This window comes from Corvus kubaryi, unplaced genomic scaffold (genome assembly GCF_017639235.1).
Source record: "Corvus kubaryi isolate FWS band 111438036 unplaced genomic scaffold, C.kubaryi_AGA036_p1.0 66, whole genome shotgun sequence".
Taxonomy (NCBI): Eukaryota; Metazoa; Chordata; class Aves; order Passeriformes; family Corvidae; genus Corvus; species Corvus kubaryi.
This window is the reverse complement of record NW_024582054.1, coordinates 22,650,870-22,674,248: the sequence shown is the minus strand read 5'-3', so window position 1 is coordinate 22,674,248 and position 23,379 is coordinate 22,650,870. Positions and strand designations below refer to the sequence as shown.

General features: G+C 36.2%; 1 protein-coding gene across 1 annotated transcript in view; it reads right to left on the bottom strand.

Moving 5' to 3' along the window:
- Positions 1 to 23,324, bottom strand: part of AK7 (adenylate kinase 7) — a 29,005-nt gene extending 5,681 nt beyond the window's left edge. The window contains exons 1-15 of the mRNA XM_042047908.1: positions 23,219 to 23,324; positions 22,489 to 22,665; positions 21,235 to 21,343; positions 20,180 to 20,274; positions 19,346 to 19,456; positions 14,523 to 14,606; positions 13,867 to 13,955; positions 13,253 to 13,343; positions 11,718 to 11,795; positions 10,828 to 10,977; positions 9,242 to 9,370; positions 8,807 to 8,945; positions 6,521 to 6,649; positions 5,418 to 5,489; positions 4,555 to 4,752 (exon numbers count right to left, since the gene is read on the bottom strand). Of these exons, the coding sequence (XP_041903842.1) occupies positions 4,555 to 4,752; positions 5,418 to 5,489; positions 6,521 to 6,649; positions 8,807 to 8,945; positions 9,242 to 9,370; positions 10,828 to 10,977; positions 11,718 to 11,795; positions 13,253 to 13,343; positions 13,867 to 13,955; positions 14,523 to 14,606; positions 19,346 to 19,456; positions 20,180 to 20,274; positions 21,235 to 21,343; positions 22,489 to 22,665; positions 23,219 to 23,299 (1,732 nt within the window). The 5' untranslated portion in view covers positions 23,300 to 23,324. The remainder of the gene's footprint in view (positions 1 to 4,554; positions 4,753 to 5,417; positions 5,490 to 6,520; positions 6,650 to 8,806; positions 8,946 to 9,241; positions 9,371 to 10,827; positions 10,978 to 11,717; positions 11,796 to 13,252; positions 13,344 to 13,866; positions 13,956 to 14,522; positions 14,607 to 19,345; positions 19,457 to 20,179; positions 20,275 to 21,234; positions 21,344 to 22,488; positions 22,666 to 23,218) is intronic.
- Positions 23,325 to 23,379: the final 55 nt, after the last annotated feature.

The window sequence follows — 23,379 nt, the reverse complement described above, 5'->3', positions numbered from 1 at the left end:
TTTTCAAGTAAAAGATGTTGGTTTTGTTATAAATGAAATTGGTAATTCATGCTTGTGTACATAGATATATATATTAATTGTACAAATAAAAATGCTTAAGCCTAAACCCCAGGCCAGGGGATGGAGAAAATTTCACAAGCCTTGGTAGCAACAGAGAAGACAATAGGCCAGGAACTAATCAGCATACGAAAAAGTCTATCTCAGGGTGGAGGTAGACCTTATCTGGAGCTATTAACACCACACCTGATGAAACTGATTAACATCTCAGAGTCGTTAAAGGAGTATCCCATTCCAAGAACTAAGAATAACTGCTCCAGGAATCAGAGATGGACAATTCATCATCCAAGACGGAAAATTCATCAGACCCAGGAAATGCTTTGTGCAGTCCAACTTCGGGACAAGAAAACATCATGAATATGCTAGATTGCGAGAAGAATAGAATTAATTCGGACTCTGCCCAAGAACTGTATAAGAAGGAACCAGCCGAAGCAGCACTGGTGAACTTGGGGATCTGACCTGATAGAGGTCGGATCTGTGTTCACCCAGCACCGATCCCGGGCTCGGTGCTGACCTTTTTCCGATCGTGGCTTTCTGTGTGACCGATCTTTCGGCCACGGAATATAATCTATTTCTTTATTAAAATTAATTTGGCTGAATTTTTTTACTTCATTTTCAATTGCTTATAAATGTCAAATTTTTATTACACAGAATGAAGTTTTCTAAATCTAATTTTCTTTACCAGTTTAAGCTAAAATAATTTGCCTTTTAAGATGATGTAAGGAAGAAACATTTTAAAATAATTTTTACAACTCTTGTTTATCAATTGCAGCTTGCCCAGGTTTTGAAACCCACATACCAACTATCAGAGATGTTACTGACATCAACCTTATGTCAACTCATCCAGATGCATAAAACCATCAGTTTTGTCCTTCTCTCCCCCCTGAATGCTACACAATAGGTTGTTGGGATTTGGCACAAACTCCAATATTTTCACTCATACAGATTTACAAATGCACAGACCTCTCTCTAGTCGATCTCTTACTGTATTATATTCATGAAACAAATTTGTAGCTTCATGTAGGAACATAAAGACTGAACAAGACCTTTTCTTTCATCTTATTCCTTCTATCTTTTAATTGCTGGAGGTTGCTTGTGCATTAAACTTGACAAGAAAGAAGAAAAAGAAAAAGTACAGAATAGTGAAGACTTTCTCCATGGCTCTGTAGTTTCTGTATGCATTCAGTGTGGGGAGGCAAAAAACAGTACAGGAATGTACATGGAAAAGAGGAAAAGTGGGCATTTGAGGTAGAGAATACAGAGGTAAAGGGCTTATTCAGGGACAAGAAATAGAAGATGTAAAAGCACAGAAATGGTTAAGGAGAGCAAGCAGATGAAGGGAAAAAGAAGTAGAATACAGAATTTAGATGAGAATCCAGTAGCCCGTACTTCACAGTTCTTTAAGAAGTTATTTTGAAAGTCATCAGCAAAGCATTCTTCCCAATTCTTTCTGTTCACTGTTCAGGCAGAATCAGACTCTCAAACACTAACACCATTTTCCCAAGATTTTAAGTGTTTGTGATTTGGACCTCAAGTCCAAACTCTGATCATTAACTGAGGAGGGAACATAATTCTACATGATAAAACTTACTTTACAGCTTCTTCTTTCAAAAACTCAGGAATTATATTCCTGAAGTATTCTGAATTAAAGGAATACATTTTCTATGGCAAGTGGTTCATCATTTCTACAAATTTAGCTGCACCTGGATATACAAATTACAATGAAAACCACTTTTCTAGTCATTTAAAGTATTGCTAAGAATGCTATCAACATTGAATTTGAGGTCTTAAAGACTACATTTTTTTCTTAGATGGCCACAGAAGAGTACAATGTACATATTACAGCAATCATAATTAACTACACTTATCCTCAGAAATTAATGCCTTTTAAATGAAAAAGGAAGCTATCACTGATGCTAATTGAGAGGAAAAATCACTGGAAAAGGAGTTCAAAAATTAAGGTCTTCAAAGGAAATTGCTGTTATAAGTGTAACATGCCTCTTTGTATACGATCTAACATGCCTGTGTCACCATCCCCAATTTGCAAATGAGAAAAACAAGACACAAGATAACCGACTTTCAGCCTTCATAAAGTGATTCGTCATAGCAAAATTGAGTTTCCAGAATCTTGAAGCCCACTCTGTTGTACTAATCATATTTCAGACTCAGAAAAAAAAATAATTAAAATGATACATAAAACCATATTGTTATGCTTTTCTAAATTTAAAGTGGAAGAAAACTTTTATTATTTTGAAATAATATTAAACAAATCAAGCATAATTTTTAACCCTTTCTTCAGAATATGACTGAGAAAGCAGTTGGGTCTCTGACTAAATCCAAAGCTACTTAATTCTATGCATCTGAAAATCCAGTTGGAACATTGACTAGAATGGAGGAGTATTGGCTGAGCTGAAGGATCCTCAGTGGTTACCTCTGTAATCTCTTCCTACAATTTTAGAGCAGAAGCACACATCTACATACTTCAGTGGGTAACAACCAGGAATGTGAATATAGGTATAGACAGTTCTGAGACAAACAGGACCTAAAGATGATGCTCATTTGCACATGAGAATCAATGCTATACACTCAATGTGAAAATCATCTGGAACATCACAGCTGTGATACTGCAATAATTAAAATCAGTAGGCAAATTAATTTCTGTATTTGGAATGGGCTACAGTTTAACCTTTAGGCATAATTCTTAGCAGAAAACACTGCGATATTTTATCACAGAGTATACATTTTATAGTACCCGCCAAAATAAAACTCAGTCTTTGACAGTGCCACTAGTTGCATATCTAGAAGTGTATAAGCTAAGAATACGACCAATTGATGGCATCAGACCTTAATATTTACAATTTCATACATTTACTTTCCATAGTAGAATTTCCTCAATTCTAAAATATTTGTACTAATTCACTATTTTTTCCCACTGCTACACTTCCTAACAACGCATGTATCTTATTATTTTCAAAATAATCTCTGTGACTGACAATAAATAAAAAACTTAGAAAATCAGTTATGACTAAGGGGATTGAACAATTAACTTTTCATCTAATTAACTAATTCATCTCAAATAGACATTCCAAATATCAGCAGTTTGATTTTAGTTGCAGGGTTTTCGCCCTTCTTCTTTCTTTCCTCTCCCATCCCCCCAAACCCCCACCTTTTCTTTAGAATGCTGTCACTCTGATCTCACTGGCTTTCAATAATCAGATTATAGTAATCTTCTCAAGATTTCCCAGTGATCACAATTTTCTAGAGAGTATGTAGGGAAGACAAATTTTCTCGCATACAGGTATAGTGCAAAACGGATTTAGTCCCAGACATCCACCTTTAATTTCTAATAATTTTCTTAAATGTTTCTTTATTTACAGATTACCCACATGTTGTCCTGGTGTTGCAAAATGTGGGAAATGTAAAAATTTTCTTAAGAAATTATGTTCTTTTATGTTTCATCTTCATATACTTTCAAGCTTGATCAACAAGAAGGCAGATTTAAACCATGAAACAGACAGCAAGCTCTAAATGATGTCCAGGTGTTAGAGAAACAAATTACTTCTTGGTAGAATTACCTTGTTAAGGTTTAGGGCTGGACAAGATTCAATGATCTCAGACCAATGGGCCGTTAACAAAGCTCAGGAAGAAGGATGTACCACTGATAGTGGACACAAGGAGTGCAGAATTTACAGGCCATAAGGACATTTGGCAGAATGCCCAAGATAAGGAAGACACTAATAAAGCCAACTCAGAAACTGTGCTGAAATCAGCTCCAACTGGGTAAAAGGTACTGCCAGCAGTGAGGAAATCACAACCACAGATGCAAGGACCACTGACTCAAGAAACCCACAGACCCAAAAGAAAAGAAAGACTGAGCATGGGAAGCAAGAGAATCATTATCCAATAGAAGGTAGAATACTAATTAATAAGAGAACTATGTAACTTTTAGCCAATAAACGCTAATTCCTTTGCTTGCTAGAATAGTGAAAAGTTTTGATAGTAGTGGTGTTTCATTTGTGGAGTACCACCAAGCACAGAGGCTTGCACAACTCTGAAATAAATAATCAGTGCCTCTCTTGTGAGTGTAATTATTAGCTTGTTGCCCACCAAGTAACGAACCTGAATTTTGTGGACAACAGTAGCATCTGAGGATAAGGCTAAAGAAAAAAATATAAGGAACCATAATATTTAAGTCCATGAAAATGTACTCATACCTATTGGAAAGGATGCCAGTGCAGAGATCTGTAACCTAAGTCATAAAATTATTTTAATAATTAACCCTACGAAAATGGACAACTAAACCCCCAATTTTTAGAAACAGGTTAACTGTAAAAGAACAATTTTTGCAGGTATATAATTAAATGCTTGTTGTATATGTATTCTGCAATGTTAATAAAAATATTATTTATATATGGACACTTACTATTTGATTTTTTGCAAGTGTTAAATTTGTAAGAACAAAATGTTTTTATGTCTACTAATTTTATTATTCCATACCAATAAACTGAGGATGTATTTCAAGTTCATCAAAATAGTTGAGAACTGTTGTATCATCGGTATTTAATTTGCGGAAGAGTTTCAGACTTTGCAGGAACTGGTCCTCAGTATAACGAGTTCCAGCAACGACGCTCTCTGGCAGATTTATTATTCTGTTTATAAGGAATTCATCAGATGCAGTCAAAGAAAAAATAAATTCTGTGAAGAAGAACATATTGTTTGAATAAATACAAAATTTCCGAAGGAATCAAGCAAAAACATCAGGATAAAGCAATTTCTACATAGATGAAAAACATTCTATTTTAATTCCCAGCATAACCGATGAATTACATTTTTATTCCATTAATAGCAGCTGTAATCACAACAAAGACAGCCTACTGTTGATATCAGCCAACAGTTGACGGCATTTTCACAAAAAAGCACAAACAAACAAACAACCCAGAAACTGAACCAAACCCTTTGTTTTAATTAAGAAAAACTTCTTCAACAAAAAGGTGATCAAGCATTGGAACAGGCTGTCTGGAGAAGTGATTGAGTCACCATGCCTGGAGGTATTTAAGAGATATGGAAATGTGCCACTTAAGGACATGATTTAATGGTGGACTTGGAAGTGCTGGGTTACTGGTTTGACTTGATGCTCTTAGTGGTCCTTTCCAACCTAAATGATTCTGTGACTAATTGTTCACTTTTAAATATGAGGGCAGCAGCGTGACATGAAATAGATTTTTTTTTTTGTTAAATTAAGTAGGAACAGATGGAGTGATATTTTAGACTTCTCGTTGGTGGCAGCAATATTTCCTCAGTTCATTTAATAAGAAAATAAAACTCCTTAGTTTATTTAAAAAGAAATCTATCAAACTTACCAGGTATGATTATTTTATTAAATTTAGGCATTTTGTCTTTTGTTTCTTCTTCTTCTTCTTCATCATCTTCCACTAAAACAAAAGTAAGAAATTATTAACATTTTCATTTGAAGCAACAATATCACTATATTTTCTAAAAATGTGCCCAGTACAAACACACGTTTGCCTGTATCCAAATTATACTAATAATTGGAAATTAATCTAACCTTGACACCAGTTTAGAGAATTCAGTAATTCATGTTGCCAGCCACCACAGAATTCTACCTTGGGACACTAATAGTTGTTTGCCAAGACTATAAATGAATGTACATGCACACACAGTTTTTAGATATGTAGTATTTTAAAACTGCTGTCTTATCTTTGGCCTCTCCTCCTGCCAAATAAATTATTCTGGAAAAGACAGAGACAAGCCTCAGAACAGCGAGTAGAAATGTTTTACAACTCTATGGTTAAAATATTTTTTGCCACTAAGAGTCTGCTGTTATGACTAGTCAGTAAAACTGCCTGTAGAGCATCAGCTGAGCGTGACTATTTGCAGAACAGCATACTAAGCTGAACAAGACTGTTTTTTCTGTACCTTTAAACCTCATGTTGTAATTTAAACATGAAGATGATTCTTGGTCTTAATGTATGGACAGTGCTTGCTTACAATTTGAAATGTGTGTTGCAGAGCTTCTCTGAAGTCATATCTACTGCAGCTCATCTAATAAATCCACTCTAATTTGGGTCACAAAATACATATTGGTGCACTGGCTGGATCCTCTCAATCAGTAGCCCTTAAATATTATGAAGAAATTCTGCTATAGAGCTTGCTTAAGTGGAGTAGACCACCACTGAACAAGAAAGCATCCTCCATGTTTGTGCACATACTTTTTACTTTACCAGGAAAGATAGTCTGAAAATTAACTTGTGTATAAATTAAATAAGGTGCATTGCAGTCCTTACATTCTAATAACCACATGGAATCAACTTTGTTTTCCACTGCAGTCATTACAGTGCTGATGCACTTCAAGTAGTATGGCAGTGAAAACAGTAATGATAATGACAATATCAGCAGCCAGAAAAACAAAAGCAGCAACAAAACCAAGCCCAGCAGCACATACCTTTAAAAAGTTCCATTGCCTGTGCATAGGTCTCTGGGAACCCATCTAACACATATCCCTGATTCCTACATGGCATAGACATGAGCTTATCCGTCATAACTTTAATAAGATACTCATCACCTAGACGACCTAAGACAAAGAAGGTTAATAGGTACCTAGTTTATAGAAACAAGAGATCTGAAATAATTTTACTAACATTTTAATACATTTTAATACATTTTTCTTCTACTTAGACCATAAAAAGTTAAATATTTTGAGTTATTATTTGTATATTATTCAGTGTTAGTGATCTATGGAATGTTAAGGTGTAGATACAAAATAAAATTACATTTGTGTTTACAAGGATATAAATATTAGTAGTTTAATCATCTAAACATTAAATTAGTTTTATTTTGAATAATACAATCAGATATCTGAAGCAGTAAAGAAATATTTATAGAAAAAATCATGGGAAAGCAATTTTCTGTTTTCATTTTACAGTAAGGCTTAAAGATTGTCTGGCAAAAAAGATGTGAGATAGGGTCTACAAGTTTCATTTTCAGAAAGGTTGAGATACGAATTTGTTTCTTAACTTGTCCTACATTGTTGAGAAAATATGTAGGAGGAAAAAGGGAGGTTTGCCATAGATCTCATTACTGAAGCTTCCAGATGTGTAAGAAGTTCATTTCTTTGCAGATACACAAGATCCAAATCAGGTAAACCTTTAGCAATGCAGAATGCATTTTTAAGGGGGATCACTTTATACCGCTTGGAAAATGTTAAGCACTAAGACCAAAACTACATGGCATTATTCCCATATAGATGATAACTCTTCAGCAAGGGACTTTTTTTCAATCTGCAGACTTTAAAATTCTTTCCAGGCTTCCCTAAACAGTATTTACTTTTTAATGATGTATGAGGTTCTTAAATAACCCCCACAATTTCATATGAGCATGCATTTTTTCTTACTAGGATACTTTTATTTTTGCAAGTTTGATAAAGATATATATTTACCAGCTTTTTACTTTATATTATATAAATTATGCTCTCTGCTCTGAGAAGAAAACATGACATTAACTAAAAAAATCTGAAGTAGAAAGATGAAAGTGCTACAATTAAAGAAGCACCAAAATATTTTTAAAAATATATCACTTTTAATATACAAGGTGTATAGTTGCATTGGGTTTGTGTGGACAGGTTTTGTTAGCCAGGGGACCTACAGAAGTGGCTTCTCTGAGAAGCTGGTAGAAGCTTCCCCCATGTCTGACAGAGCCAATGCCAGATGGCTCCAAGATGGATCTGCTGCTGATCAAATTTAAGCCAATCTGTGGTGGTAGTAATGCGACTGTGACAAAATGTCTAGGTAGGGAAAAAGTCATTGCGCAGAAGTAAATGTGGCCAGAGAAGAGAGAAGTGAGAATCTGTGAGATGAACATCTCTGCAGATGCTCAGGTCAGCAAAGAAGCAGGGGGAGGAGGTGCTTCATGTGCCAAAGCAAAGATCCACCTGCAGCCCATGGTGCAGACCACGGTGAGCAGGCTGTCACCATGCAGCCCGTGGGGGTCCAGGAGAGAGCTGAGATCCACCCACAGCCCATGGAGGAGGTGGATGTCCAAAAGAAGGTTGTGACCCCATGGGAAGCCCACCCTGGAGCAGGCTCCTGGCAGGACCTGTAGACCCATGAAGAGAGAAGCCCACTCTAGAGCAGGTTTGCTGGCTGGTCTTGTGACCCCGTGGGGGACCCATGGTGAAGCAGCCTGTGCCTGAAGGACTGCATCCTATGGAAGGGACCCACACTGGAGCAGTTCATGGAGAACTGTAGTCCATGGGAAGGACTCACATTGGAGAAGTTTGTGGAGGACTGTCTCCTGTGTGAGGGACCCCACATTGGAGCAGGGAAAAGACTCCCCTCCCTGAGGAGGAAGCAGCAGCAGAAACAACATGTGATGAACTGACCATAAGCCCTATTCTCCATCTCCTTGTGCTGCTAGTGGGAGGTAAAGAATGATGAATAAAGTTAAATTCAGGAGAGAAGGGAGAGATGGGTGCTCTGATTTTGATTGGTAATACATTTAAGGAATTTCCCCAAGTCAGGTCTGTTTTGCCTATGACAGTACTCGGTTTGTGATCTCTCCCTGTCCTTATCTCAACTCGTAAACCTTTCATTATATTTCCTCTCCCTTGTCCAGTTGATTCTTGCTTTTAATAGGAAGTTAAAGCCTAGAGCACAAATTTATTTCCTGGTTTCCATTTGCATAGGGTTGCACTAGTTACCTGAATCTCATCTTAGTACATTGTATTTCCTACCTTTATTCTGCTTCATGTTTTCTTTTATTCCATCTAATAACTCCTTTGCTTCTTCTATATTTTCATCCTCCTCCTCTACATCATCTTCTCCTTCTCCGTCTTCTCTCACATCGTCAGGTTCTTTAGCCACAATTTTCTCCTGATGACAAGAACAGAAATATGAATTGGCTCAGAAATTCCACAACCAAATTTATTTTATACACAGATGTAATAAAAGAAAAAAATAAAAAATTCCTTTCCTGTATGCCCATGAACAGTGAGATACTGAGAAACTTTCATTCTCTAAAAATATTTCAGTGCAATCCCCAGAGATGATCAGTATGTTGAAAGATATTTCCATTCTAAAATAATGGGATTATAGGTAATTTTTAAATGCTGCCAAACATTTTAAAATCACAGAAATTAAAATAGGAATATTAGAAAACAGCAACACACCAGATCTGCAATTTTTTCAGAAATCACTTCATTTATCCTAACATAATGTAACTTGTAGTGTTTGCAGAGCTCCTCAGCAATGGTAGATTTGCCAGACCCGGGAGGACCATGAATGCAAACTTTGAGAGGCTGAAAAAAAGGATAAAGCTATAATGTTATTCAAACAGCATAGATGCTTTTATGTAAAAACAACAATCTTTTAAATATGGATAATATGAAACAGCAATTGTACTTAAAACTAAAAATATATTTTTGTTTTATTCATATATTTATTTCTTGCTGAATATCTTCTCTATCACCTACAGGTCTCGAGTAACATAGTTACTTAAATGTAGAAATTTACTGTTGGAGAAAGAGCATGCTTCTATTGAGTAGACTTACAGACCAATTTGTTGTGGCTAGTAATATTTGAATAATCCAAAGACATGAAACACAATCTCACAGATAGGATGCAGTGAATTTTGGAATGTCGTAGCAGATATTCTACTATAGACATGCAATAGTTCTACTTCCCACTTGAGGTAGAGTTGCTGTCATCAAAATGATTATTTTTACCTCAAAAATTCCAGATCCATCACAATCTTAAGTGATGTCTCATTTCAGCCTACCTAACCTGAGGATGAGTAAGTGTAATGAGGATTCCAGTATACACTTATTTAATATGTTATACAATAAACTCAAAATCATACATAATTAAGTGCCTATCTTAATTCAGTAAATCTGACAGTACAGAATCTGCAATAGAGTAGTGACAGAGACAGTCTAGCTAGCCTTCCTTCTCCTTGCAACCTAGTATGTACAGATTTTTTTAGTTAGATGCATATGTACTTAGTTGCATCTAAGTTTAACTCAAATACAGACCTGATAATCCTTTGAGAGCTATGAAGAGACTTTCAATAAATAACTTTTAACAATAGTAGCTTCATCTGGTTTTATATGCCCTGAAATCTTATTCGAGGTTTGAACCAGATATAGACATGCTAAACACCTTTATTGTACCCATCAATACTTGAATGTAAACAAGCATTTTTCTGCACCTTTCAGTAACCTATACATTTGAATACAGAGGTTATAAATATCAAGCTAACATAGGAAATAGTGAAGTTAGTTGCCCAGTAAATTACATAACAGAGCAGGGTAAAATGAAGGCTATATTGCACTTGAATATCCACACTCACTAAATATATAAAGGACACAAAACACTCACCTAAGTATTGACTATTACAAAAAAAAGCTTAAATAAAAGATACACTTATTGTATTTCTGAGGCAAAATATAACAAGAGCGCCATATACTGCATAAAGAAACTAGCTTCAAAACAGCAGCTTTCCATCACGAAGCTAATTGGCATTTATAGAATATCAGTTTTAGGCATAAAGGAAATAAAACACAGTCATTATTTTTTAAATTTACATTGTCTCTTATTTAACTTCTTCAATTTAAGTTTTTATATTCACTTATTTTGCATCTATATCCATCTTCTATGTATTTTTACTTAATTAATTTAAGACTAGAGTTTATGTAACCATTTCTATTGAGGGAAAAGAGAGAAAGGCAATTTAAAGCAATATATACCAAAGCATTACCAGTAATCGTCGAGTTTGCTTGTATTCCATGACAACTTGCGCAATGTTCTCTACTAGTCCTGCCTCAGCAACCCACATAATGTTGAAACTCTCTTTCAGATAAGTAGGTTCCATTCGCAGGTTCACAAACAACATATCCAATTGCATTTGCTGAGGGAACAAAGCTACGTTTATTTACAGACTTGAGCTATGTGTGTTAAAAGAACAGCTGGAACAAGAGACTGGAATGGATGGGGAGAATAGAAAGAATTAAAGCATTGGGAAAGAAGGTTTGCATACAAAGAAAACAGATATTTTAAGATTTTTAAAAATACTAATTTTCAATGCATATTTGTATTTGAGTGTTCTCAGGATCTATTAGAATATGCAACACTGAACTTATTCTGTACAATGCAAAGTTTTCATGTTATTGCAAGCAATCACCTCTTTCATAAATTTATCAAGTACCATCTTAAAACTACCTGGGCTGTATTTTTTTTATTTTTCCAACGAACAATTTATTCCAGATAAATAGATGAATACAACATAATTTATGCAGCACTGCATTATTAAGGCTTTTTTTGCTATTTTTATCATTTTGTGTAGGTTTTGTTAGAGTGCACCAGTATGCTAAGGGGAACAGTGACATCAGAGCTTCAGTGTTTTATTTTTTTTAAATCAGGCTGTAACTCTTCAAAATTCTCTATGCTGTGGTGGCCAGATTTGACTTTGTTTATTTTCCAAATTTAAACTCACTTTAAATATTTTTAGGCATATTTCAGGGTTAAATTTTTCTGGTGAAATAAAGAAAAAAGAAATTATATATTTAATTATATTATACTTTTAAGTATAATATTATACTTTTAAGTATAATACTTTCTTGAAGTAATAAAAGAAAGAAAAGTACTGACTGTTAGCTCTTTGCTCAGGAATGCATTTTCTTTAGGAACCTTCTCAATTTTTCCTGGTCCAACATTTTTACTGATACACTATCAGAAAAACAAACAAACAAATAAACAAAAAACCCACACCAAAACCACTTCACAAATCAGATTCTTGGAAAAAAATTGAACAGGATTTCTGTGGATAAAATATGTGCTTTAAATTTTATGTGACACTGTACCTGGAAAATCAGGATACTGATTTGAAATAGATCTAAGAACAACATATTAACTTTAATGTTAGTATTAAATAGCTTTTGGTTGCTAAGTAACACTTCTTGCCTAGTATCTGCAATAAAAAAAAACCAAAAAAAACCAAAGAAACAACCCAAAACCACAGAAAAGTTTTATAAAGCTCTTAAATATATGCACAAATTCCTAGTGCTTAAGATCTGTTTGGAGACCTTTATTATTTCCCAGTGCTTTCACTTCAGGTTCCTGAGGTATTTAATTCCATTAACTATTGGGAAGCGTTTTCAGATCAATGCCACTGAAAACTCTCCATATATCATTTGCATTTCATCATTAGATAGAAACTGTTAGTTTCTATCTACTGCCTTTTAAAATAGATTTAAACCCCGCTATATCCATAAAATCATAAACATTTGTCTAGACCATCAGATCAAACAATCCAGCATTCTGGCTTTGACGATGGATTGAAGCATGGAAAAGGCCTATGTGACACTCCTTCCAAACACTCATCTTCAACTATTTTCAACTGTAACTCTCAAGGTGTTTCTCTCCCACGCACCTTTCCAGTCTTCCCCTGGGCTGGTACAGCTCCCTGCCAAGACAGCTCTCTGTAGCACCCTTTCCAGCGGCAATTTCCTGTCCATGAAAACTGTCCACTTATTCCTGTCCTCTATTTCCCATTTCTAAACAGCCACATACCCCTGAAAGGACACCAACCACTCTCCTTGGGGTGCCTACCTGAACCAAAGCACAGGTTTCATCTTCTAGTGAGCTCCCTAACACACTGTTTCATTAAACTCTCTTTGATACAACCAAAAAGAATGGGCTCTCATATTTGGTCCTTATGTAACATTTGCTCAATCTACATGAGCAAGTGCCCTATGAGTTGACTCTCACTGTCACAGTGTATAGCTCACCAGTGTCGTCCAGACTACTTCTAGACTTAATTTCAAAACTCTTGGAAAAACAAGATACCTTCCACAAAATGAAGGGAAACACATGATAAAGACTGAGTATCTAATCACAGTACTGTGAATCCCATAACAATTCTCCATAACTTTCTTGGGTAAAATTTCTATTTAAGTTAATGATAATACTGCAAAAATTAATTTTGCAAGATCAAATAATGTATTTTTTTCAAAGGACAGAAGTCTTAGAGGATTTCAAAATAATCTTCCATGTAATTTACAACTCAAGATAAGTCAGGAAGACCTAAGAACTTCTACTTCAGTAAAATGTATAGTTTTAAAACCTTACATATAGATATCTTAAAAAACAAAAAAGAAACTCAAATCTCTTACCAACTCTCTTACCTTTACTAATTCTTCAAGCGTGTGCATTGATGTATCTACTGCAAGTATATACTGAAACTCTGGCCTGTGGTCTGCTACATTTTGCAACACTCTGAAACATAGCAAGTACAGCCCGGGCTGGTACGTGGAGAAGCATCCCGGGCTTTCCTTGTTAAATGCATTCCAGAAACAGTACCAACAGTCTGCAAATTCTTGCAGAACATTTCGGAGCATGACATTTTCATATATATTTTACTTATTAAAGAAGCACAGATACACATTTTATTTGGAAAGAAGAATAAAAAGCTATGTCTGCAGAAGATACTATCTTACTCTGCTGCAGAGTCCAGAATCCATTTCCAGTTTTCTGCCAGTTAACTGGTATCACACTCTAGACTGAGCATGACATGTTGTTTATTAAAAGCAAAACACCAGTGCAAGAGTTAGATAAGGTTTCCAGAAGGCATATATACCTCTAAAGAAACTGAAGGCTCTCTTTGACTCACTTAAAAGGGCCCAAGAGTGACCTGAAACCAACTCACCCCATTTAAAAGTCTCAGTACTCTCTAGTGAATTTGGATTTGTTATCTAGCTAGGCATCAATTATTGCTCAGAGAATTTTTTTTTCCACTTACGCTGCTAAATCACAAATATGAATGGTTGGAATAATATTGTTTCCATCTCCAAACACAGGTATTGCAGGAGTCTCACCAAGCCAACACATCTGAAAATACAGAGAATAAAGTGAGAAAAAGTTACTTTCAACTATAGCTAAAAAAGGAACATTTGATTACCATGCAAATCTGTATATTCAAGATTTAAAGTTCAGTTTATTGAATAATTACTGGAACTGCAGTAAAGGAGACCACTCTTGAGAAATATTGATAGGCAGCCTAAAAAACAAGATTTTTTTTTAAAGACTATTCTTTAGTCTTGACAAATATTGCTTTGAACCACACAAAAAACAAATGCTGGGGGGGAAAAAAAAAAAGAGACTGTAATTTTGAGAAGAAAGACATTTCCCTGGATTCCATTGATATGACAGATGTTTTCACTGGAAAGTACATATGGAGATACTGTTCAAAAACCACAGAAATATCTAAGAAAAAATAGTGTCAAAAAAAAGAAAAACACTTCCACTGTGGCTAAAATATTTCAAAAGGATCAAATAAACAGTTCTGCTCATGAAAGCATTAAGCTTATGATACCAAGGCTGCTAAAAATGGATTCAATTCCAGTGCAGTTTGGCCCTAGAAATTAAATGATCCTTCAAACATAGTTGGATGTCTACCTTAAAAAAGTAGTGAAAGAGTCCTTCCTCAGCTCCATATTGATGTCCTGAGGCAACAACATAAGTTGAAAACTTTTCTTTGTTCTATAAAGTGAAATCAGCAAGAAAGTTTTTATTGAAATCTGGTACTGCAATTGGGATACAGGCCTACATTGACTCTTGAATGCATATGCACTAAATATACAAAATATACAAATGTGTATCACTTCCAAATTGTAACTAGATCAATTGTTGCATATCCTGTAGCTTCCTGAGTCATATTGTTATTACTTCCTTCAAAAAAAGCTGTCTGTCTACAGCCGTCTTCAAAAAAGAGATCTGTCTACATTTGAACAAAAATTATAAAATTTAAATAAAATTAAGAGTTAAAAAAGTAGGAAGCTAAGTAAATCAATTAAGTGAACAGGATAACTCATGCTTCTACTTTCTATTTTCAAGAAAAAATAACTCTGAAATTCATTGCAGCTATTTTTTCAATTGTATTATATTTGCATTTGGCTGCCTAAAGGAGTAGAAAATACTAGATTAATGATTTCACAATTTCTTAACTTTCATTTTAATGCACAATTTAAAAAAGAAAAAAAAAAATCTTTGGATTATTTAAATGTTTCCCTAACCACACATCATGATTAACCCACATATTTTTCTCTGATCATTATTGTGTAATGTCATAAATTTGCCTGTCTGCTTGGACATAGATACTACTGTTTGTATCAATAGTGAGGATGTCTATACAGAAAAAAAAAAAAAAGATTTTTAAATCATCTGAAAGGAAATAAACTTTCAAGGAAGTCTTTTGAATTAGTCACTTTGAAATTTTTAAGATGACACAAAATTATTAAACAATTCTCATGCTGTAAAGATCCTAGGCATTACATATCTCCATCATACAATGTAAAAGAACCTGCTTTTATCAGCAGCGGGAATACGTGTGCAGATTTGGGATCTACTTCTCTGGGCGGGGGGGGGGGGGCGGGACAGGGGGGAAATGAACCTTTTGTTATCATCTATATCATATTTCAAAAACAGAAAAATAAGGCAGGTCTTAGCCAATTTTTGATAATATAAGCAAAGCTTCATATAACACGATGACAAGTTGCAAAGTCAGTGTGTTGTATCTATGCATTTTTATCTATAGACTTACAAAGTGAAACTTTGTTATAAAAACTACTTCAACTCACTTGAATTCAACAGCTTGTTATTAATTACGAGAAACACTAAGATTAGAAGACATTACAGATAGCAGAAGAGCTTTCATACGGTAAAGACAGCTGCCTGTTACAAACACTGTTAAGGCCACAGAAGGACTTTGCCATGAGCTAAACACAGAAGGGAGCTACAGGATAACACTAACTCCAGGCATGGCAGGGGCTTGATCTGGTTGGTACATCCTGGTTAATGCACCAGGACAAAAATTCCTGCTGTGGCAAACAGTGTAATGAAGCAGCTGCTCATAGGCATATCAGTGCTCAAAGATTACCCCTAGTTATGGGTCAGATGGTAACCACCACTGAATCACTGAAGCCCCCCTGAATATGCCTCCATGGATACCTGGAACTTGGACTGTAAAATAAGCCACCATGGGCGGCAAGTTGAGATAAGATAAGATAAAGGTGGTACTACTGTCTGGCTGTTATCCCAGGGGGACTTTATCAAAGCTTGGGGAGAAGAATGTTTTGCTGATAGTGACCACAAAGAATGCAGAATATACAGGCCACAAGGAAAGCCAGCTCAGCAAGTGTGCTGAGATCAGCTCTCACTGGGTAAAAGGTAATTGTGGCAGATTGTGACCATCAACTCATGGCCCACTGACCCAAGAAACCCATCAACTCAAAAGAAGAGAAAGACTGAGCATGGGACTAATTAGCATTAGAAGTGTGGGAATAATTTAACCAACAGATTAGGAGAACTATATAGCCAATGAAAATTAATTCCTTTGTTTACTAAAATGTATAAATATGAAAAGTTTTGAACTACCTTGGGACCCCCATCACTGAGAAGCCCAGTATGAAGAAGGACGAACACGATGCCACTGGATCCATGGGTGTTGACTGTCTTCTGCTTGATCTCTCTCCTCTGTTTTCTCTTTCTTTCTATCTCTCTACCTCACATTCATTGTTAAATAAAATCTGTATCATTGACTTCAGCATATGGTCTCATTTGCATCTTAATTTGGGCAGAGGCATCTCTCACTACTCTGGTCTTAACACACAGAGTTTGCTTGGGTAATACCATGACAGATACTATTTGTACCTAAGAGCAGCAGCTTCCAGGGTTGCTCTGGACAGACTGCAAACATGTCCCAGAAGACACGTAGTAATTTCCACCTCCTAACAGGAAAAACCTACCTCTTCTGATGCACAGGAGGTGCTATTTCTCATTTCCCTTAAACAGAATGTAACACAGGATTTTCTTCCATGTACCTTGTGCTGACTCCTGCCTTGTGTGAAGACAAACCCTAGTTTGGCACAGAGCGCTGTATTTCACTGAAATACAAACCTCTAAAACAGGTTCAATTCCTCTAACAATACTTACTTAGTGTCGCAAGCTACCCATATGAGAAGGTACTACTTGAAGTTACTTGGCTATAGGTAATTAAAAAAATAAGGCAGTTCTTAGGCATGTTGCTGTTCCGCTTGGCATGTTTAGTCCCGGATAAGGAATGTCACGTTCGCGTGTATAGTTCATTAAAGCCACTAGGTGTCACTTTCTAGCTGGGATCATCAGTTCCAGCTGTGGTTGTTTTACGCTTGTTTGCTTGTTTTGTTCTAATACATTGCTTGAAGCGAGAAAGAGGTCTAAAAGGATTCTGGAACTGTGATGTCACTGAGAACAGAGCTGGGGGATTAAGAGTTTATCTGCCTCTGGTAGGCAGATACTTCTTCAAGGATTCTGAATTTGGCAGAACTCTGGAGATTCCAACTTCTGAGAAAAGCAACGCAGCCTGAGTGCCCTGAATGCCACAAAGGTAAAAGCAAAAAACTGCTAGGGATAAAAAGCAAAGACTCTTGAACTCAACTCTCAATAAATTTAAATCAAAAAATAGGTGAGAGGTACACTAATACAGAGAGGTGAAATCTTGTTATAAGAAACAACTTCTATTAAATTGCACTCTGAACAGACAAGGCTTACAAAACCTTCTATTCTTGGTGCAAGAGCTTCTCTACCTGGCTGACAAGACTGATGAATCCTAGTGTGAGTTCTTTGCAGGGAATGATAACACTGTAATTTCTTCCACTGATGGCACGTTCCCTAGATATCACTGAATTTAGAAATAAGTAAGGACTGTAATCCAGAGGTCTCCAGCCGTCACAGGAAGCCAAAGCTGATTTCATGGGAAGAACAGATGCTTTGGAGCCTTCCTATTCCAAAGTGCTGACAGAAACTACCCAGGGGCAGTGATACCCATTGATGCTGTCACTGGAGATCTGGAGGAAAAGGGCTCCATTTGAAACGGTTACAGCAGGTAGGTATTGAAAACACTCAAGTCGCTTTATCATGTACTGCTTCTCTGTCTTCTCAACAGACGTTCAGCCTGACAAACACTTAGAAGCTAATTATATAAATACTTTTGGTATGCAGTGACTCAGTGCTTTGGACTAGTCAGAAAAATAGTCAGTAGTTCATCTGGATATTAGGCGGTGGCAGAAGTTAACACAGGCTTTGATGGATGCTGTTTAAAATTTTCATGTTTTTAACATCGCAAGTGTGAAACTAATCCCATGGTCTTATAAATCCATGTTAGCACAGAAATTGGTTAGAAAAACCAATTTACCACCAATTTTTCAAGCTGTAAACCAAATTTTTACTTGTATTCTGTACTGTTAGACCTATGGTAGAACAGAATATAATTTCTAGTGTTATTTTCTCAGCAGGGCATAAGATGGCACATGCATGCTCGAATCAGAGAAAAGTTTCTTTTCATTCTGTTATTAGCCGGATAAATTTCTGCAATGGACATTGAATTATATTGATTATGGGAGACTCCTAACACAGAAAAAGAATGACCAAATGACACCTTCATCATCCGATGTATTTTGTTGTCTTCCTAACCTCCTCACTACTCCACCACTAATGACAACAGCTCACATTTTCCTGAATTGCAAGCTGGGCCACTGTTGGTATTTATTTAATAATAGTTCTTAAATACAAATAGAGGCATAGTCTGTTCTCCAGTAAGATTAGTAGTCTAATCAGATCAAAGCAAGCAAAGCTGAAGGAGGGGATTTTAAAACACATAAAAAGTGATAACATATTTTAGCTATTCTGTGTCAGCTCTATGGCTGTGATTTTAAAGTGAATTATAGGGTGGAATAAAAGTCAAGAAGGCCTCTGCTCCAAGAGCACAAACTATCCAGGGACATGCTAGGTGTGGCCAGAACATCTTAGTACTTAAATGAGACATAATACAAATACAGCTTGGTAATACTTGAAGATGCTGGTTTTCTTTAGACCTGTACTAATATCCCATTCCTCTACAAGCTTTCTTCCTCAAATCTTTCCACACACAGACCCCAGCTTTGATTCTCCCTGGTAAAACCAAAGAAACTGTATTTTTTTAAGATAAGCATGACTTGCTACCTACCTAAGACAAAAAAAGGACAGAATTTGGGATTTATATTATGCATACACTTGGGTTTCAAAAGACATTATAGTATTCTCTGTACTACTACACTTTATTAATAATTTATATCATCAATATTTATAAAGACAAGAACATACCCTTAAAACTTATTCGCATGGTCAATAATTTCCATTACAAAGATAAAGCTCTAAATAAGAAAACAAAACAACTTATTTTTATAAAAAAGTTCTCTACATACAGTTTTCCCAAGTTTCGCAATGTGTTTTTCAGCATTTATGTAATCCATAAAGCTAGGATGAGATTTTCTTTTGCGAAAATCTTCATCATTTAAAGGAGTCTCAGGATTTTCCTACAAAGAAAAAACTGTGACTGTTATATATTTCTTAAAACAGAACAATCTTTAAAGGTCTAGATGGTTAAAGTAAGTTCTTTAAAAGTGCTTTAAAATCTCTTTTGTGTTCAATTGAAACTCTTCAAGGTTCTGAATTTGATACTTGAGGTTCAACATTTTCAAAAATGTCATTAGTTCAATTTCAAATTTCACAGTAAAAGATTTTAAACTACTTTTTATATTTTAAAATACATTAGTTTTTATTATCTATATCATTACACAAGGTTGAAAAACTCCATTTCTGTAACACTGAATTTGAGAATTGCAATAGTGTACTACAAAGTGCCCAACATGGCTCCTGAAAACACTTTACATATATCAAGATAAAGATGCATCTATTTTAATTACATATTTCATTAGATACGCAGTTAATGTGGGATTTTTTTAATGACTGAAAGACAGTGCATCCTGTGGTTAGCATTTGTCTTGCCTCTTGACCAAGCATCTCCTTATGTCTTTCTGTATCATTACAGCCCAATGCCTAAACTTTTCTGTCAGTGAATTATACTTAGCAATTTTGGCACTAAGTAGTGAATAAGGGTGAAAGAATCCTAAAAAGCGCCTCACTTTATTAGCTATCATTGAAGCACACACCTGAAATACATTGTGTATTTGAATGTAATGAATATTTTCCATTAAATGGCAACATTTGTTCAAAAAAAAAGTTTTGATACTACTTACAGGGTCAGGGGGTTTGGTATTTCCCCAGGTCATTATTGTTGAAACGAGGATGAATAACTTTTGTTTTGCAAAAGTCTCTATTTTCTTATGTAGGGCTGTTAAATGAAAGCAAGAATTTTGTTTTAAACTGTATTATTCAAACTGTATTTTTGCTTTTATATAAAGGTCCTGTATAGACATTTATATCAATATTCTATGTGATATATCTTTTTAAGCAAATACTCTTTGAGTTAATATCAAATAAAGATAATAAATCAGGAAAGATAACAAATAGAGAAATAATGGTAATAAAGAATCAAATTATTGGGAATTTACATAATCTCCACAGGGCTATATATCATGGGGAAAAAAATGCCCAACAAAACAATCTATACTAGGAAATGATTAATCTTTATTGACTGCTGAAATACTGAAAGAAAGTGAAAAAGTGTCGGTTTTTCATGATAGGGAAAAAAAAGCTACTGAATGTAAACAAATTTTATTTTAATATCAAGCAAAATAACGAATTTTTTGTTATGCAAATTATTCTCTTGTCTGAGTGTTCATACTATAAAGAGGAAAGCATAATTTAGTTTAGCTATCATATAAAGAATGATATTGCACTCTCACCATAAAAGGATTCCAGCCGCCTATTAGAATTTGGAAGTAACAATAAGGAGAAAGTTTCCAAATATTTTTTTTATTGGACTTTTAAGAAAAACAATCTTAAAATAATTATATAAAATATTGAAACATTCTTTGAATATCACAGGAGCAAATTTTCTACCCACCTCCTGATGCAATAGATGCATGACAGTTATTTAGGGAAATTACTGCCTACACAGATGTGTCATTTAAAGAGTTGCACCATTCCATGTCAGCTTCTCTCCCTTCCGAATGTGACAGTGCATTCCACAGTTCCTTGCTATTTAACCAAACAATTTGTACAGCATTTCTCCATCAAGGAACCCATATTAAAGTGAACTATGAATCCCTGATCATTTCATTATACATTTATGTCAAATTTCGATGGCTGAATAGAAACCAAATTTCTGTTCAGGTATAGCTATACTAACCAGAAGCAGCCCACATTGCTTCCTCAATTTGGTGTACATCCTCAGTGATATTATATACAACAATTTCACACTCAAGCAAGTGACTTAAGAGTGCTTCTCGAGAAGAGACCTAAGGGAAAAACAGTTAGATTCTGTCATTAGAAAAAAAAAAAATCATCCTTTTCAAGTTTAACTTCTGGATAGAATGTGGTCTTCTAACACTAGGATGTTGGAATTATTCATAAAATAGTTATCAAACTTTTATCTGTCAGATACAAGGAAGCTGATGAAATGTAAATTAAATGCTGAAGATTCTAATTTAGAGTACCCATTAACAGAGATCAAAAATATGGACTCTTAATGGTATTTTAGGATCCATATTTTTGGTGCATTTTTGAGTCTCAAAAAGTATCCATTACTTGTCCAGGTATTTTAAACAACTATCAGTTGGCAGAATGGAGAAGACATTAAAAAAATGTCCATTTCCTTGCAAGATAGCATCCTGTAATTTTTATTAAGTCTGCAGGTTGTCCGTATCAATCAGACATCAATTTGAGCAAATCCAGGAAACACTTTGGGCAAAAGCAGTGGTTAAAACTAAATACTGCCATCCATAATTTCCTGATTGAACAGTTCAGCTGTATAGACACCTGAATAAAAATTTTCAAATATTTGACAAGTTTCTTCAGTAAGAAGAATAATAATCAGTTTATAATAAGCAGTTTGAGACAGAGGCAATTCTAGTTTCAGAAAACTAAAACAAGCAATAAGCAATCACATTCATAAGAGCAAGCCTCCTTTAGTTAATTCAACTCTGGACATACACATCTTTATACAAAGATGTAGGTATTCAGAACAATTAGCTGCTAGTGAAAGCTGTGATTTCAGTGAACAGTCAGAGGGGACACTAACTTTGATTCCAGCACCACTACCTTCAAAATTGTGATAAAAGACAAAAAGAAGATGAGAAATACTTGAGGTGCAAGCTTTGAGAGAAAAAGAAAGCAGACCTGTGGATCATCAAGACAGATTTTTTTAAAAAGTTATGAAGAGGACATAATCTGTTTTCTGTCTTAGTTCCTTCCTTGTACTATTTGCTGTGTCAGACCTAGAAGAGAAGAAGCCAGAGCGTACACAGGAAGCAGAAGGAATAAAACAGATATATACAGCTTCCAGCAGGAACAAAACACCATTTTATTAGTGCAGGTCATTTTACATGATTTGCGATATCCCTAATGTTGCTTAATGGCAATCTGAAATAAGACTCATACTTACTACATAAGTTTCCTTTGCAAAACGTGGATTAGTACTCCCTGGTTTAGAAAGAGTACCCACTATTTCATAGATTTCCTCATTTGAGGTAGTGGGAACCTCAACATCTGAACCATTTTCATCTTCTTCCTCTTCTTCTGGGCTTCCAAGGGTCGCACCAACAACACAGCTGGATAAATACTGCAATATACAAGACACGCAATTTGTATGCAAATACCTATTGAGCCCTACACAGCTTCTCGTGATCCCGAGAAGACACCAGCACCGTATGACCAGCCCTGCTCCTGTTGTTGGTAATGCGACTCAGAAACAGCTTCCCATTGAAGGGAAAACCTTGGGGACTGCTCAGCCGCAGCTGGAATGTTTTGTCTTGTGCCCTGTGCCTCAGAGCCGAAGGTGCTGGCGAGTCCCTGGATCTCCGCTCCGCACCTGGCTCCTCTCGGGCAGGGGTTACCTCACAGGGATGTTGGTTATCGGCCTCCACAGCGATCAGCCGCTGCCTGAACTCGCCCGACCCGCTTTATCCACACCTCCTGCTCCCAGCTCTTTATTCCCTGCCCATTGTCTTAACGCTTTAGTTGCTCCGGTCCCTCTCCTCAGCAGCTATTTCAGCTGACGCTGCTGCCCGCCGGGTCGTGCTCCCCGGGGACCAGCCGCGGCTCCCCAGCGGGGGGCGGTGCCTGAGGCAGAAAGAAGCGACGGCCGGAGCAGCTGCGGGCCGCCCCGCGGTCACCTGGCCGATGCTGCGGCCGCAGTAAGAGTCGAGGTGGTTGAGGAAGACGCGGCGGCCCGGCGGCGCCTCCGTGGCCGCCATGGCCGCAGCCCGGGACGCGGCCCGTTGCCGCGCGACCGGCGGCGGGCGCACTTCCCCCGGCCGCCGCTGGGGGCGCGCCG